At 40.4% G+C, this 13788-nt stretch overlaps 1 protein-coding gene across 2 annotated transcripts; it reads left to right on the top strand.

Moving 5' to 3' along the window:
- The first annotated feature begins 3822 nt into the window (after positions 1-3822).
- boka (BCL2 family apoptosis regulator BOK a) lies at positions 3823-13706 on the top strand. 2 transcript variants are annotated; one of them, XM_057038753.1, is made up of 5 exons: positions 3823-3958; positions 4156-4483; positions 9046-9174; positions 11198-11361; positions 12865-13706. In XM_057038753.1, exons 2-5 carry the CDS (start codon positions 4270-4272, stop codon positions 12988-12990), a joined length of 633 nt encoding a protein of 210 aa, XP_056894733.1. In that variant the 5' UTR covers positions 3823-3958; positions 4156-4269; the 3' UTR covers positions 12991-13706. The 2 variants fall into 2 exon arrangements, with proteins under 2 accessions (XP_056894733.1, XP_056894735.1); XM_057038755.1 differs by lacking the exon at positions 3823-3958 and having other exon boundaries at positions 4077-4483.
- Positions 13707-13788: the final 82 nt, after the last annotated feature.

Genomic DNA, 13788 nt, shown 5'->3' with positions numbered 1-13788 from the left:
GCATAACTAAGATGTTAACATAATAATTAGATGACCCTCAGTCTAAATATAATAATTATGTCTAGGATAATTACTGGAACTACAGAATTAGCGAAAATAAGCTTTTTCAAAAAGGAAGGTCTTAAGTCTAATCTTAAAAGTAGAGGTGGAGTCAGCCTCCCGTACAGTAAAACCAAAATAAGAGAAAAAGTACATCCAGTAAAATTGATAGATTACCGGTAAATTAATCCCTAAAAATGAACACCTCAACATTCATATGCATCGTAAGGTATGGATGGATAGCAGCAAATAGGTAAGTCTTTATCCCTTAAGATTAAGAACTTTGATTTGATTAGGCCCACATTTTTCTCCTATTGTGACAACAGATTTTTGAGTTTCTGTTGGTAATTGCAATTATTACAATCCATTGATTGATCTTCTACTGCCTCTCCTTTAATAGAGTAACAGGGGTGGGATGAGGCTCCTGGAGCCTATCCAAGCTGCCTTCATGCAAGAGGCAGGATACAGCATGGACAAGTCAACAGCTCCCCTCCCTGCTTCCTTCTTCCACTAGTCACCATTTCACACTTCACTTCTTCTTCTCACTGTTTTGACCCATTCTCACTTAATGACAGTTACAATTTATGTTAGTTTAATGAGTGTGTGCTATATTGTCTATCATACAGGCAAAGCAAGCTGCTGTACAGACTGTCATTTTGTGGATTGATTTTTAAGGATATTCTGTGTGTTGACCAGGTGCTGAGTTGGAGTATCTTCGGCCAAATGGATGGAGGTGATCAAGAGTGCAGCCAGCACTACAGGTCGGATGAGTTTGCTCATTCCCAAAGGAAGTCCTGTGGAGATAAATGGAAAGTAAGGCTGGTGGAGGCTGGGCCTTACTGACATTGGTCCAGTTATCACTATAATCGCAAAGTAAAGATGCTCAATGCTGCCACTGTTGATATTTTAAGGTTTTTAATTGGAATTGTTTGCAGTATAGAAGGAAAATGGAAAATATATTTTGATTAAATATTCTGTTTCTATATCTGGTGGGGAATGTTGTGTGGGACCAACCTAAAAGGCTTAAATTTTTGGTCTCTTTTCTAAGTCATAAAAGTTCCAGCTTACAGAGGATATCCAGGATGTGGAGAGTGAAGGGAGAAGGGTCAGTGGTGAAGGTGATGAGAAAGATTCTTGGAAAGTTTTGGTAGGTGTTCGGAGAAAATATGAAAACTGCTGACAATGGCATTACCTTTTCTTTTCTAGATGAGGGAGGAAGATATTTCTTAAAGTGTTAAGGCTTTTCTGCTTCAGTCAGATTACTTACACGACATAGACTGTTTGGTGCTACATTTCTGTTAAAAGTGTAATCAGATGTGTGTTATATTTGTATATAGGGATAACAGCACGGCGAAATGCAATTTAGTGTGTGGTTGTGTAAGTTACTTAATTTCTAAGAGTAATTTCTTGTCAAAAAGACCGTGTTGCTTTAAGAATTAATGGGATTTATAGGTGAAGACAGTGATCTGACATGTACCAATATTATTTGTTTTTATATCTGAAGACTGGAAATGTGTTTTCGTGCATTCATGTGTGATTGTACTGAGCAGCCGCTGGAATATAACTAAAACGGCTGATTGAAATCCTCCCAAATTCCTCTGAAATTCTCTGATGAACAGTTAATGTGCAGTTTCTTCCTCCTATTTATTTCCTGGAATGGCATCAAAGTGGGTGGTGGTAGCTCAGTCTGTTGGGAACTGGGCGGAGAAGCGGAGGGTTCCCGGTTTGTGCGCCACTGCAGACAAAACGTGAAAGTTGATCTGGTCGCACGGGAAGCTACCAGAACACCTTCAGAACCCGCAAATGCTCATATAGGGCCTCCTCGTCCAGGGGTGGACCCTGCCTTTGCCCATTGTGTGCCCTCCCCGTGACCCCGAAAGGGATTAAAGCGCCTAAAGAAGACGAGACGAGGAATGGCACCGGTGTGGTACACCTACATACACAAATGTAGACCTATTGTTACTCCATCTAACACCTAACAAATAAATACATGCAATTATTACTTGTCTGACTTTTCATTAAAGATTGTTTTACTTGTAGTGGAATGTAACAGTGCATATACTGTACAATTATGCATTTAATAACTTCAGTTATACAATTTGAACAAGCACAGGTGATTTGTGAAGCACCTTTCAGTAACTTGTCCAGATTAGGCCATATGGGAAGAACACAGCAGTTTTGAGTTCAAACAATGATAGAATGTTGACAATCTTGAAGTGTCACTAAAATGCAGATGCTGTTGCCACCGGACAAGAATTGCGTGTTGCCCGAAACTACTACAGGCTACCACTGTAGACTGGTTTAATATATTCTACCCAATAACATGGAGTGTTGTTCCCTTAACTGATGAGAATGATTTATTACTGCGTGACGGATTATAGACTCTGAATTTCTGCATTATCTCCATGTCACTTGGCTCTTAGTTGTGTCAATATATCAGTCCCACACAACAGAGAGCATTCCCAGTACATGTCAGCACAGTGTGCACTGGGTGTGGTGGCAACTTTCCTTTTAATGATGTAATTACTCATCTGCCAAGGGCATGAGTTTCAGGTGCTAGAACAAATTTCTTTTGAATCTAGGGTGTGGAGTTGCCCAAACAATATGCTTCACAACAGCCTGGAATGAAAGTAAGCTTGTTGTATCTAAATGTATGATTAACATCTAAAATTCCTCAATTTAGTGGTGCAACGCTGTAATACAGACATATTATTGGTTAAAGCAGCCTGCGCCAATGCATGCAGAGGCTTGGATACTGTATGTCTCCACTTTGATTTCAGAGCTTGCATTTATATTGTAAACAATAGCTGATTGTAATGATGGTCTGTTTTCTGGACATAAAATAAGAATCTTTACTAATATCAAATTGTATTGTTGGTCTTAAATAATTATAATGTGGTAGCACTCAACCTATACATATATGGTATAGATGTTTAATCTGTGGGTCAATTTTAATGACTTTAAAAAATGGATATTTAATGTTCAGATGCAATGTTAAACAAACAAAAAAATAGCGGTGCCTTTCGCTAACAGCTGACTTTGCTTAACTCACCGGACCCTGAGGTCACTTTGTGGTTGTATGATTCTGGCTCAGATACCTGTTCTTTCTATAATATCAGAAGCAGATTTTTTTAGAAAATACGACCATGAATTTGTGAATAGTTCACTATCACTAACCCTGGGGTTTATTAATTATTTGTAACCTGATGTCTGAGAAAATGTTGCTGAGGGAACACTGGCTGTACCTAACATGCATTTACTCATGCAATTACTCACAATTGTGTGGATTTCTTTGAAATGGCAATTGGTTCTCACTAAGAAGAGGGTTAGGTCTCAGTACTTGTGATTTACATGATAGTACTTTGGTTTCTAAAACATTAGAAATACTTTAAAAGTTGCCACCAGCACATTTATTAAGCCACACATATAAGGTTTCTAAAACTGACTTTACAGTATAACCTGGCAGTAATTCAGATTAGGAAACACACATTTACCATGAAGAATAAAGGAAAAATAAAGCTTCAATTTGCTACATTTTAGTAAGCAGGTAATATTGTGGTCCATAATCTAAAATGCTAAATATAACTTATCATTTATTACTATTTAAGCACATGAATTCTGCTTGCAAACTAAATAAAGACTACAATTAATCTCTGTTAAACCGAATAGTTGTACAGGAGGATTAAAAGGGTTGTGCGTGTGTGTGTGTGTGTGTGTGTGTGTGTGTGTGTGTGTGTGTGTTGTCACGACACGGGGCGGGGTTTGTCGGCTTGTCCCCGCCTCTTGAGGACACAACAAGTGCCCATAGAAGGAAAGCCCGTCAGACTATTTGTTTCGTGACAAATCTTCATTAGAAGGTGTCAGTTATTTACTCCGCTCCTGGCTGCCTTAAATGCACCCTGTCGTATGTCGCATCTCGGTAAGTGCACTTTGTATCTTTGTAAAAGGTCTTTGTCGCACTAACCAAGATTTTAAATATCTGCGCTATCCATAACTTGGTTTGCCTGGATTTTATTTTCTGGGTTTTTTAAATCCTGCAGGATACTTTGCGTCATTCGGATTTAATTCAGACTATCAAAACCTTTCCACAAAGTAATCCTCATGTTTGGTGTGCAGGATAATATCCGCAGGTCGCCCTATCATTTAGAAACGGATTCAACAAGCACAAACTAAAAGAAGTGGACCCTTTGCGGAGGGTGCGCAGCGCAGCCCGTGGCGGATGACAGCGACATGGAGATGTTGCGCCGCTCTTCTGTGTTTGCTGCTGAAGTTTTTGACCGCTCACCCACTGACAAGGAGCTCGTGTCCCAGGCCAAAGCCTTGTGCAGGGACTACATCCACTCCAGGCTCAACCGTGCTGGGGTCGGCTGGTCTAAGGCTGATCACGGGCTGGCTGCATCAGGTGGAACGCTGGGAGAAGTTTCGTCGGTTCTGATGTGGCTGGGTGAGGGCGTTCAACTATTATACGTTCTCAAATCCTGCTGCACAAGCTTGATAAATTGAGTTTTCATTTGGATTTATCAACGTATATGCAAGTGGGGGACGGGTTTAATCAAGAGAGCGTGCGTGTTTTTATGTCACGACATTAACGATAAAAAGAGATTATCATTGTGCAGATGAAATGATTTCACAATTTCCGAGAAAGGCAACATAACCATTTAAATATTTGCTTTCAAAAGGGATTTGTAGAGCCATGCAAAATGAAATCGTCGTTTGCCTCAGGCGCACATGCAGTACACATTATGAGGTAAACACAACATGAGCACAGACCTGCCTCATTTTAGTTGTATTTTTGCATCAATTTACAATAAAATACTACACTACAGTCACAGAAGGTATCAGTGTTAGGTTCAAACCGCTCATATACTTATTATCACTCCTGTGCAGAACCCTGTGACCTACTTTATTATTTGTTAGATTAACAACAAAACTTCCAGTTGCTCTGCTATATCTCACAGTAGTTTATTCAATCAATCAATCAATCAATCAATCAATCAATCAATCAAGCAATCAGCAATCAATCAATCAATCAATCAATCAATCAATCAATCAATCAATCAATCAACCAATCTCAATCATCAATCAATCTTTATTTATATAGTGTCTTTAACAATCACAATTGTCGCTAGGCACTTTCCAGAATCCCAGGGCCTGACCCCTAACAAGCAACAGTGGCAAGGAAAAACTCCCCTTTAACAGGAAGAAACCTTGAGCAGGACCAGGCTCATGTAGGGGGAACCTCCTGCTGATGGGGGCTGGGTAAAGAGAGAGGAGAAGAGGGAGGGGACAGGTAGAGGAGAGAGTAGGCAGAGATCAGGGAAATACATTAATAGTACAAGCTGCTGGTATAAGAGTAGAGTGGGTCAGCAGGGTCAGAGGTCGGCAGGTCAGTATACAGCTATGAAGGCGGTGATACCTGTAGCTGGATACCGAGGGAGGGAGAGAAATCAGAAAAACTACAATAGATATATCATCATCACTGATCAACTCAGTGAGGTTAACAAAAAACTGGTTATCCTCACATTTTCATTGGATAAAAAAACACAAACTAGAGAACAAACCATCAATCAATACCTGACTTAAAAGGAAAAGAGCTGTCCCTGCTCCCCTACAAAGCACAGTGCCCCTCCTCCAAGGGCCCATTTATTTATGAAAGCTTCAACATTATTTGTCAACAGAAAATAGGTGTGTTCCACTCTCAGTCAAACTTTCACCATTTTCTCCAACATGGCTACTGGCTCCACACCTCTACACCCTTCATCCTTCATCATTTCTGGATCAAAATGTGTCCCGTACCTGTTTGTGGCTTTTGCCCAGTGTATGACCCTCCACTGGAGGTCAGCGGTTCGTTTTTCAATGGGAAGCTTATAGAGGCACCTCCAGCTGCCCTTTGGGGAAACATCTGGACCCAAGAACTTGGTCCACCTTGACTCCCTGTACCCCGACAGTGGGGCCAGGTTCAAAAGCATGATTTTTTTCCCAGCAGCCTGAAAAGTGTCAAGCTTTGAGGTGGAAAAAGGCAGGATCTGTCCTCCTCCCTCTTGCCAGTCCCCCACAGCCGGAGCGATGGATAACGTAGGGAAACTGTACTCTCCTCCATCAAGTCACTGTTCACAGTGGGTGCAATTGTCCATGTAGGATCTCCAATGGGCCGGCAGGCGAGCACGGACTTCAGCCAATACCCTCTCGAGCAATCTGATCGACAGTGGCTCCTGAGACCTGGGATCGCATCCGCTGTCCGTTTAACCTTAAAGATCATCCAGGCCTGTAGCACTGAAGAATAGAAAGGGCCGAGGCCCGTGATATCACCACGGCCTTGGTCGACGAGGAAGAGCTGCTTGTCAAGACCCAGCTGGCCGCCGCTCCTCAGCAGCAGCCGAGCTGTAGCTAGCCAGCTGGTACAACAAAGTAACCCATGAATAAAACCTTTCACCAAAACCAAAAGTCCTCAACACCGAAAATAGATAAGAGTGGTCTACCCTGTCAAAAGCCTTCTCCTGGTCCAGTAAAAGAATCCCCATATCCACATTAAAATATTTACGGTTCAATTATGTCTCTTATTTAAAAAATAGTGTCCCTTACTGACCTCTTTGGCACACAATACCTACAATGTTCTCCAGAACTCCCTTCAGAACTTTATAATCTGTACAGAGGAGGGCCACTGGCCTCCAGCTCCTCAGCTGTGCCAAGTTCCCCTTCTTTGGCCACAAAGAGAGGACAGGCCGTTGACAGAGACCAGGAGAGTTCCTGATGCCAGAGACTCCAAAAGCACAGAGTGTTAAGTCTCTGCGAAGCAGTGGCCAAAAAGGTTTTCAAAAGTCTGTGGAGAGCCCGTTGATGCCTGGTGCCTGTTGTAAAGTCATCTAATTGACTGCGACTGTCAGTTCCTCTAGGGTCAGTTTGCAGTCAAGGGAGGTCTTCTCCTCTGGGCTGAGCTGAGGGAGGCCCTCCAGGAGTTCCTCACGACTCTGCAAGCTGCAACGCTCCACCCCATAGAAAAGCCTGGCGTGGGTTCTCATTTTCTCCGGGACTGTTGTAATTCTGCCCACAGGGAGGTGAAGGCAGGCCATCTACTTCCTCCTGGCCACCGACCTCTCCAGGTTGAAAATGAAAGAGCTTGGAGCGTCCATCTCCTCCAGGTGGAGGATGCGCGATCTTACCTTCATTCACTCCCTCAGGAAGGTGCTCAGCTCAATCCTCTTCTCCTGGAGCCAGTAACCAGAGTTGGGGTCACTGTCTGTGATGTCCAACGTCCCTATGGATGATGTTCTGCACAGAGGTGTTCAATAGAAAAGATGAAACAGAAAGGAGGAACAGCACAAACAGAGATGAAGAATCCACCATGTGATGCATGAACATGAGATTTTGGACTTTGTTTTACCTGTTTTCTCCTTCATAAGTGTAGTTATGTGCTTTTTTTAACCTGAATCGTTTAAACTCATCACGCGGCGGCAGCAAGTGGAGCCGCTGGCTGTTTATGGGGACAAGTGAGCCGTTTATGTCCAACATCTCCACACTCTAAAGACTTCATGTGGGCTGATGATGGCCATGGCCATGTCTGACTCTAAAGGACAAGAAGTCCAAGAACATCAAAACTTGCCTCCTTAGAGACTGGACGTGCCTCAGTTTAGGGTCTTTACACCCTAAGTTCACCGTTTTAATTACGCTGGCCATCTTCCCATACCTGCAGGGCTCTGTTACCAGCAGCTCATTCAGAATATACGATGGGACCCCAGACACAGTGATCTGCACAGAGAGCACCGATAGTGCAGACACCTGCACCAGCAGGTCCCAGATAAAGACGCCACTCTGCACTAACTGGTTCTGACCTCAGAAAAACAATGACAGCCTTATTCATGCGGGAAGCAAAGGACAGACTATTGTGTCCCACCTGCTCCGCCACGGCCAGGAAGACCGCCTCCAAACTGACGCTCCCCTCGGCAGTACTATCCGCACACCTTGGCGGATAGACGGAGGCGACTTCTCAGAGGACGCCAATCCTCCCAAACACCACCCGCACTGAAAAACAAAGAAAATAGATGGGGGAAGAGAGAGGAGAGGAGAGGAGAGGAGAGGAGAGGAGGAGAGGAGAGGAGAGAGGAGAGGAGAGGAGAGGAGAGGAGAGAGGAGAGGAGAGGAGAGGAGAGGAGAGGAGAGGAGAGGAGAGGAGAGGAGAGGAGAGATAGAGGAGAGACCATGACCCAGTGGGGTGACAGAGGCCTGTCAGGTGATTATGATTCTTTACCCCGGCAGCCTCGGCCTATAGCAGCATAACTAAGATGTTAACATAATAATTAGATGACCCTCAGTCTAAATATAATAATTATGTCTAGGATAATTACTGGAACTACAGAATTAGCGAAAATAAGCTTTTTCAAAAAGGAAGGTCTTAAGTCTAATCTTAAAAGTAGAGGTGGAGTCAGCCTCCCGTACAGTAAAACCAAAATAAGAGAAAAAGTACATCCAGTAAAATTGATAGATTACCGGTAAATTAATCCCTAAAAATGAACACCTCAACATTCATATGCATCGTAAGGTATGGATGGATAGCAGCAAATAGGTAAGTCTTTATCCCTTAAGATTAAGAACTTTGATTTGATTAGGCCCACATTTTTCTCCTATTGTGACAACAGATTTTTGAGTTTCTGTTGGTAATTGCAATTATTACAATCCATTGATTGATCTTCTACTGCCTCTCCTTTAATAGAGTAACAGGGGTGGGATGAGGCTCCTGGAGCCTATCCAAGCTGCCTTCATGCAAGAGGCAGGATACAGCATGGACAAGTCAACAGCTCCCCTCCCTGCTTCCTTCTTCCACTAGTCACCATTTCACACTTCACTTCTTCTTCTCACTGTTTTTGACCCATTCTCACTTAATGACAGTTACAATTTATGTTAGTTTAATGAGTGTGTGCTATATTGTCTATCATACAGGCAAAGCAAGCTGCTGTACAGACTGTCATATTTTGTGGATTGATTTTTAAGGATATTCTGTGTGTTGACCAGGTGCTGAGTTGGAGTATCTTCGGCCAAATGTTTACTGTAACGTAGCCCGGCAGCTCAACATCACGGTGGCATCAGAGAGCATTATGTCTGATGCTTTTCTGGCTGTAGCAGCAGACATTTTCTCCACAGGTGGGTCCACGTCAAAATATTCTTAGCTGTAAATCAGGCAAATGAAGGGGAAAATCTATGTTTTGTTCACACCGGCATCGGTATACTGATTTAAAAATATTCTCTAATATTTGAGTTAAGTTATTTATTCTAATGCAAAGAAAAATCTGCATAGTTGTGTTCAAATGAAGGAGAAATTGTTTCTGCGATTATTGACTTCCCTCTTTTTTTTTTATTTCACCCAACATTTTCTACTTTAAATAAGATGAACGAGCCAAAACTACCATTTTGGAACCATGTTTTACCATTAAGTTTATATGTTCGGATTTAATATGAGGGAAAACAGCTCACATTATATAGTAAGTATCTGTGTATCCGTATGTATTTGAGATTAAAGTAGCTCTGACAGTTTGTGTGCTAAGAGAACATCCATTAAAATATATGCTTATGGAAGTTTGTAAAATTAGCTTAAAACGTAGGAGAAACGACAAGTTAAAAACAAATCCTTTTTCAGTTTTCAAAGATTTCCCCTTTGCATTTAATATGGGAGTGATGGCAGAAGTGAGCAGACTTGTCAGTGCAGCAGCTCATTTTACAAAGCGCTGATTAATTTAATGTTTTTAACAGTTTGTGATGTAGCAGAGAATTGGAGCTACAAAATGATGTTTTTTAATTTTTTTTAAATATATTCTGAGGCAGAGATATGGTGATTTGTTTGCTAAAATTTAAAAAAATTTTTTTTAGCCTGCTACATTCTACATCACAAGCCCTCCCTCCCCTCTAGCCTCTCCCATAGACACCAATGTTAAATGAGAGTTTGGAAGGAAAGTCCCATTTGGCTACATTTTAAAATTTGAATGGTGTTTCTAGGGGAAAGTATGGCTGTTAACCCTTAACTAGGGGTCAAAAAACGTGACCTTTTCGAGGCATCTCCAATAGGATAATATGGGGTTTGTGGGGGTCTTTAAACCCCAATATCTCGGAAACCCCCATAGAAAAAAAAGAAAAGTTATAGAATAGGAATCCCAGAATTTAGACATGTTATGGTATAATTTGGTGCGATACCGAACGAGATATGCGCCAACTTTTTGTTGAAAAAATAGGAAGAAGGGAAAAAAAATGCCACGTTTTCTCGGTGTGAGAATGGAGGCTTTTTGGGTTTTTCTGGCCTTTTGGACTCATGGTGGTGAGTCACCAGTTCTCCTGAAATGGTGTGAATATTTGGTTTATTGTAACAAACAACAAACCAAAAACCACTGCAGACTAGGTTTTGATGTCACCGGTCTTGTGCATGTAACCTTGTTACAACAATATGTAAAAGAACAAAATTGTTTTGACAGGATATTGAACCATTTATCTGCAACTGTAACGTTCCTCTTGCCAGTTTTATATGAAAGCTAGACATTTACTTTAGTTATTCATGATAAATGATACCTGATTGACACATGACTTGTGTAATTTATTGGCGATGCAGTTTGGCAAGTGTTAAAAGCTAAAATGTTAACAATGGACCCTTATAGTGTGTTCAAGATTTAACAAAATGTCATAAGAGGGTAAATAGGCTGACTTTAAACAAAATACACCTTGTAGACTTTTTTTAAAATGCTGCTGATTATTTTATACTCTTGCACTGTTAATTACTTAAACTTGAAGCAATTCATAAGATTTTTATGAAGTATTCAAGTACTCTTTACTTTTCTGTTGTCAGATATCATACCTCCACACCACTTTACTTTGCACTGCACTGATTTACCCTGTTTGTCTCTGCTGATATAGATTTTTTTTTATTGTTATTGCAATATGCAACCATTGTTCAATGGTTTTACCTTGCACATTTGTTAGATAAGTCTGAACACGCATAGGTGGACAATAAAGGTAATATCAGTGTTACCCACCAAATTACACATTCACATTGGTTTGTCTCTAATATGAACTTTTTTAGTTTCATTTTTAGAAGGAATGTTTGTCAAAACAAAACAAATAAACCAGGTCATTTACACTGGAAGGAAATGATGACTTATTGATCATATCTTGTTTTTTGAAGGTGTGACCTGGGGCAAAGTGGTCTCTTTGTATGCTGTGGCGGGAGCACTGGCAGTAGACTGTGTCCGTCACGGTCACCCAGCTATGATACATACAATTGTTGACTGTATGGGGGAGTTTGTTCGCAAGAGCCTGATCTCCTGGTTGAAACGCAGAGGGGGCTGGGTAAGAGGAACTTTGTGTTTTTGTATTTTAACCCGATCAGCTGCGTTGTGGATACAAAATTGCACAAATTTATCAACTGCAAATCAGTTTAGGATAATTAAACTGGTTATCTACCTGGTTGAACATAGTTGTAAAGTGTTTACAGAAAAATGTGATTTCTTGTAAAAAAAAAAAAAAAAGAATTGTACATATTGTCATGTAAATTATTAATTTAAATCAAATTAATTCTCCTGTGATGACCAGCTAAGTAAAAGACAAGGAAGGGGTGATAGGAGACAGGAAAGGACAGAATATAGCACACACATAGTTAGACGTAATATACAATAGAGTTAAAAAAAAAACCAACTGAGTGGGTCAGTGGGACCAGGTAGAAACAGAGGGAGAGAGAGAAAAGCACAAATCTACACAAGAAAAAGGTCTTAATCAAATATTGACCTACTAAATGGATCATGTTTCTGTTTACTTGGCAGCCTAGGTTAGAGAACTCTAACCATGCACATTAGTATAGCTAAAATAGTGAGCGTAGCTAAAGAGTGGTTACGTTATTGTCATGCCTTGAAATTTTCTAAGGGCTCTGCCCTGAATGCAACAACATCTTGCTGTGGGGTGAAGAAGGGCAAGGACCCATTTATTGCTGCTTGTAGCTTTAAGTACTATTATTGTTATTATTTTTTATTGTTATAATTAGCACTATTATAGATCTGGAAGGGCGTACAATGCACAGTCTCATTAATTTAACTTTTTGGTTAAACCATTTGTGAAAAAACATGAGTTGTAACACAGGTTTGTTAAAGAACACAACATTTTTCTGCTCTACAGTAATTATTTTCCTTCAAAAACATTCAATGTATATGTACAATTTTATTTTGTTAAATTCTTAAATTGCTGTCTTAAATTGAGACGAATTAAGTATCTTCATTGGAAAAAACAAAACTTAGAGTACATTTGCCTCACAGCAAGAAGGTTGTGGGTTCTAATCACCTGGGGGCTAGGGGCTTTTCAATGGGGAGTGTGCATGTTCTCCCAGTAGATGTGTAAGTTCAGTTCTCTGGCTTCATCATGCATTTGGCAAACTGGCTATTTAAATAGACTTTATATGTTAAATTCTGTGTTAATACAAGTGAAACAGAAGCAATTAAATAAAGCAAAGGAAGCAAGAAGACCTAGCAATGAGACTGCTGTAAAGAGTGACATATATACAGAAGAATGCCCTGAGATATGTCAATTTGGAGTGGGACAAAAGGAAGAGCAGCACAGCGATTAAATGACCTTAAAAACGCAAATGAGCTAGTTAAACCAACTGTTATATTTCTTCATGGGAAGATGATGACAGTCAAACTCAATCAGTGAAAAGACATGTCTGAGGTTTAAACAAAAGTTTTCTTTATTATCTTGACAAATGTGTGCTCATTTGTTGCTTCAGATGTATCTTTTTTTGTACCCACGCAGACTCAGATGTGACTAAATGTATCAATTCACACAGTATCAATTCTGCTGCCATAGGTGGATGTAACCAAATGTGTGGTCAACATGGATCCCAACTTTCACTCCCACTGGCTGATGTCTGCTTTGTGTGCCTTTGGAAACTATCTGAAGACTACAGTATTATACCTGCTCAGGGAAAAATGACTATCTATGAGGCACCTGTTGGAGTCTGATCAGCAGCAACAGCAGCATAGGATTATGTTTACATGGATTTGCACTGAGCCTGCTATTATTAACACACAAACCTTCATAGAAAACTGACTTTTCCTTCTTATCTATTTATTGTTGTTAAAATAGCATTTGATGGGAATGTATCAAGTTACCCATATGGTTGAAACTTCCCCTTTTTATTTTGTGCTTTTGTGTTTGATGCCCAAGTGTAAAGACCACCACTTCACGTCAGGATGTTAAACGTATATAAATGCAAAAATACAACCTGCTTTCTATCGAGTGTAAACTGTAGAAAACATTTTAAACTGGCTGTGTCACCTTAACTGCCGAAAATAAGTTATAATGAAATGCATGCAATTAGCTGTAAGAAATTAAGTCAAGATTTTCCTTGGCATTTAGATCTATTAAGCTCTGTTATTGTGCAATAGACTTTAATGAACCAAACCAGCAGTTAGATATGTATTTCAAGCAGTTCAAAAATATAATGCATCATATACACGGTGAGTTTTGAACTACCTTACTGCACTAATTGAAGAATTAAAGTTACAAGAAAACTACACCGAATGAGTAGAACGAGGAATGATTTCACTTTTGTGGGGCACAGAGCACTTGGCCTGAGAAAACTCATGAGTCTTCAGTGACAGTAAATATAATATATGGTGTATATGAATAAAAGATTTGTAAACGTGTGACAGAATCATTGTTGGTAGTGTGTTCGCAATGATGTTTATGATTGGTGACAGACAGACAGACAGACAGACAGACAGACAG

Source organism: Takifugu flavidus, chromosome 7 (assembly GCF_003711565.1).
Source record: "Takifugu flavidus isolate HTHZ2018 chromosome 7, ASM371156v2, whole genome shotgun sequence".
Lineage (NCBI taxonomy): Eukaryota > Metazoa > Chordata > Actinopteri > Tetraodontiformes > Tetraodontidae > Takifugu > Takifugu flavidus.
This window is presented reverse-complemented; position numbering and strand designations above follow the sequence as displayed.

What these genes read in the sequence shown, in the direction of transcription:
- boka (XM_057038753.1), top strand. Translation starts at nt 4,270, where the DNA reads ATGGAGATGTTGCGCCGCTCTTCTGTGTTTGCTGCTGAAGTTTTTGAC. An exon ending in GTCGGTTCTGATGTGGCTGG is followed by an intron (nt 4,484 to 9,045) that starts GTGAGGGCGTTC and finishes TGTGTTGACCAG; the next exon opens with GTGCTGAGTTGGAGTATCTT. An exon ending in AGCAGACATTTTCTCCACAG is followed by an intron (nt 9,175 to 11,197) that starts GTGGGTCCACGT and finishes TGTTTTTTGAAG; the next exon opens with GTGTGACCTGGGGCAAAGTG.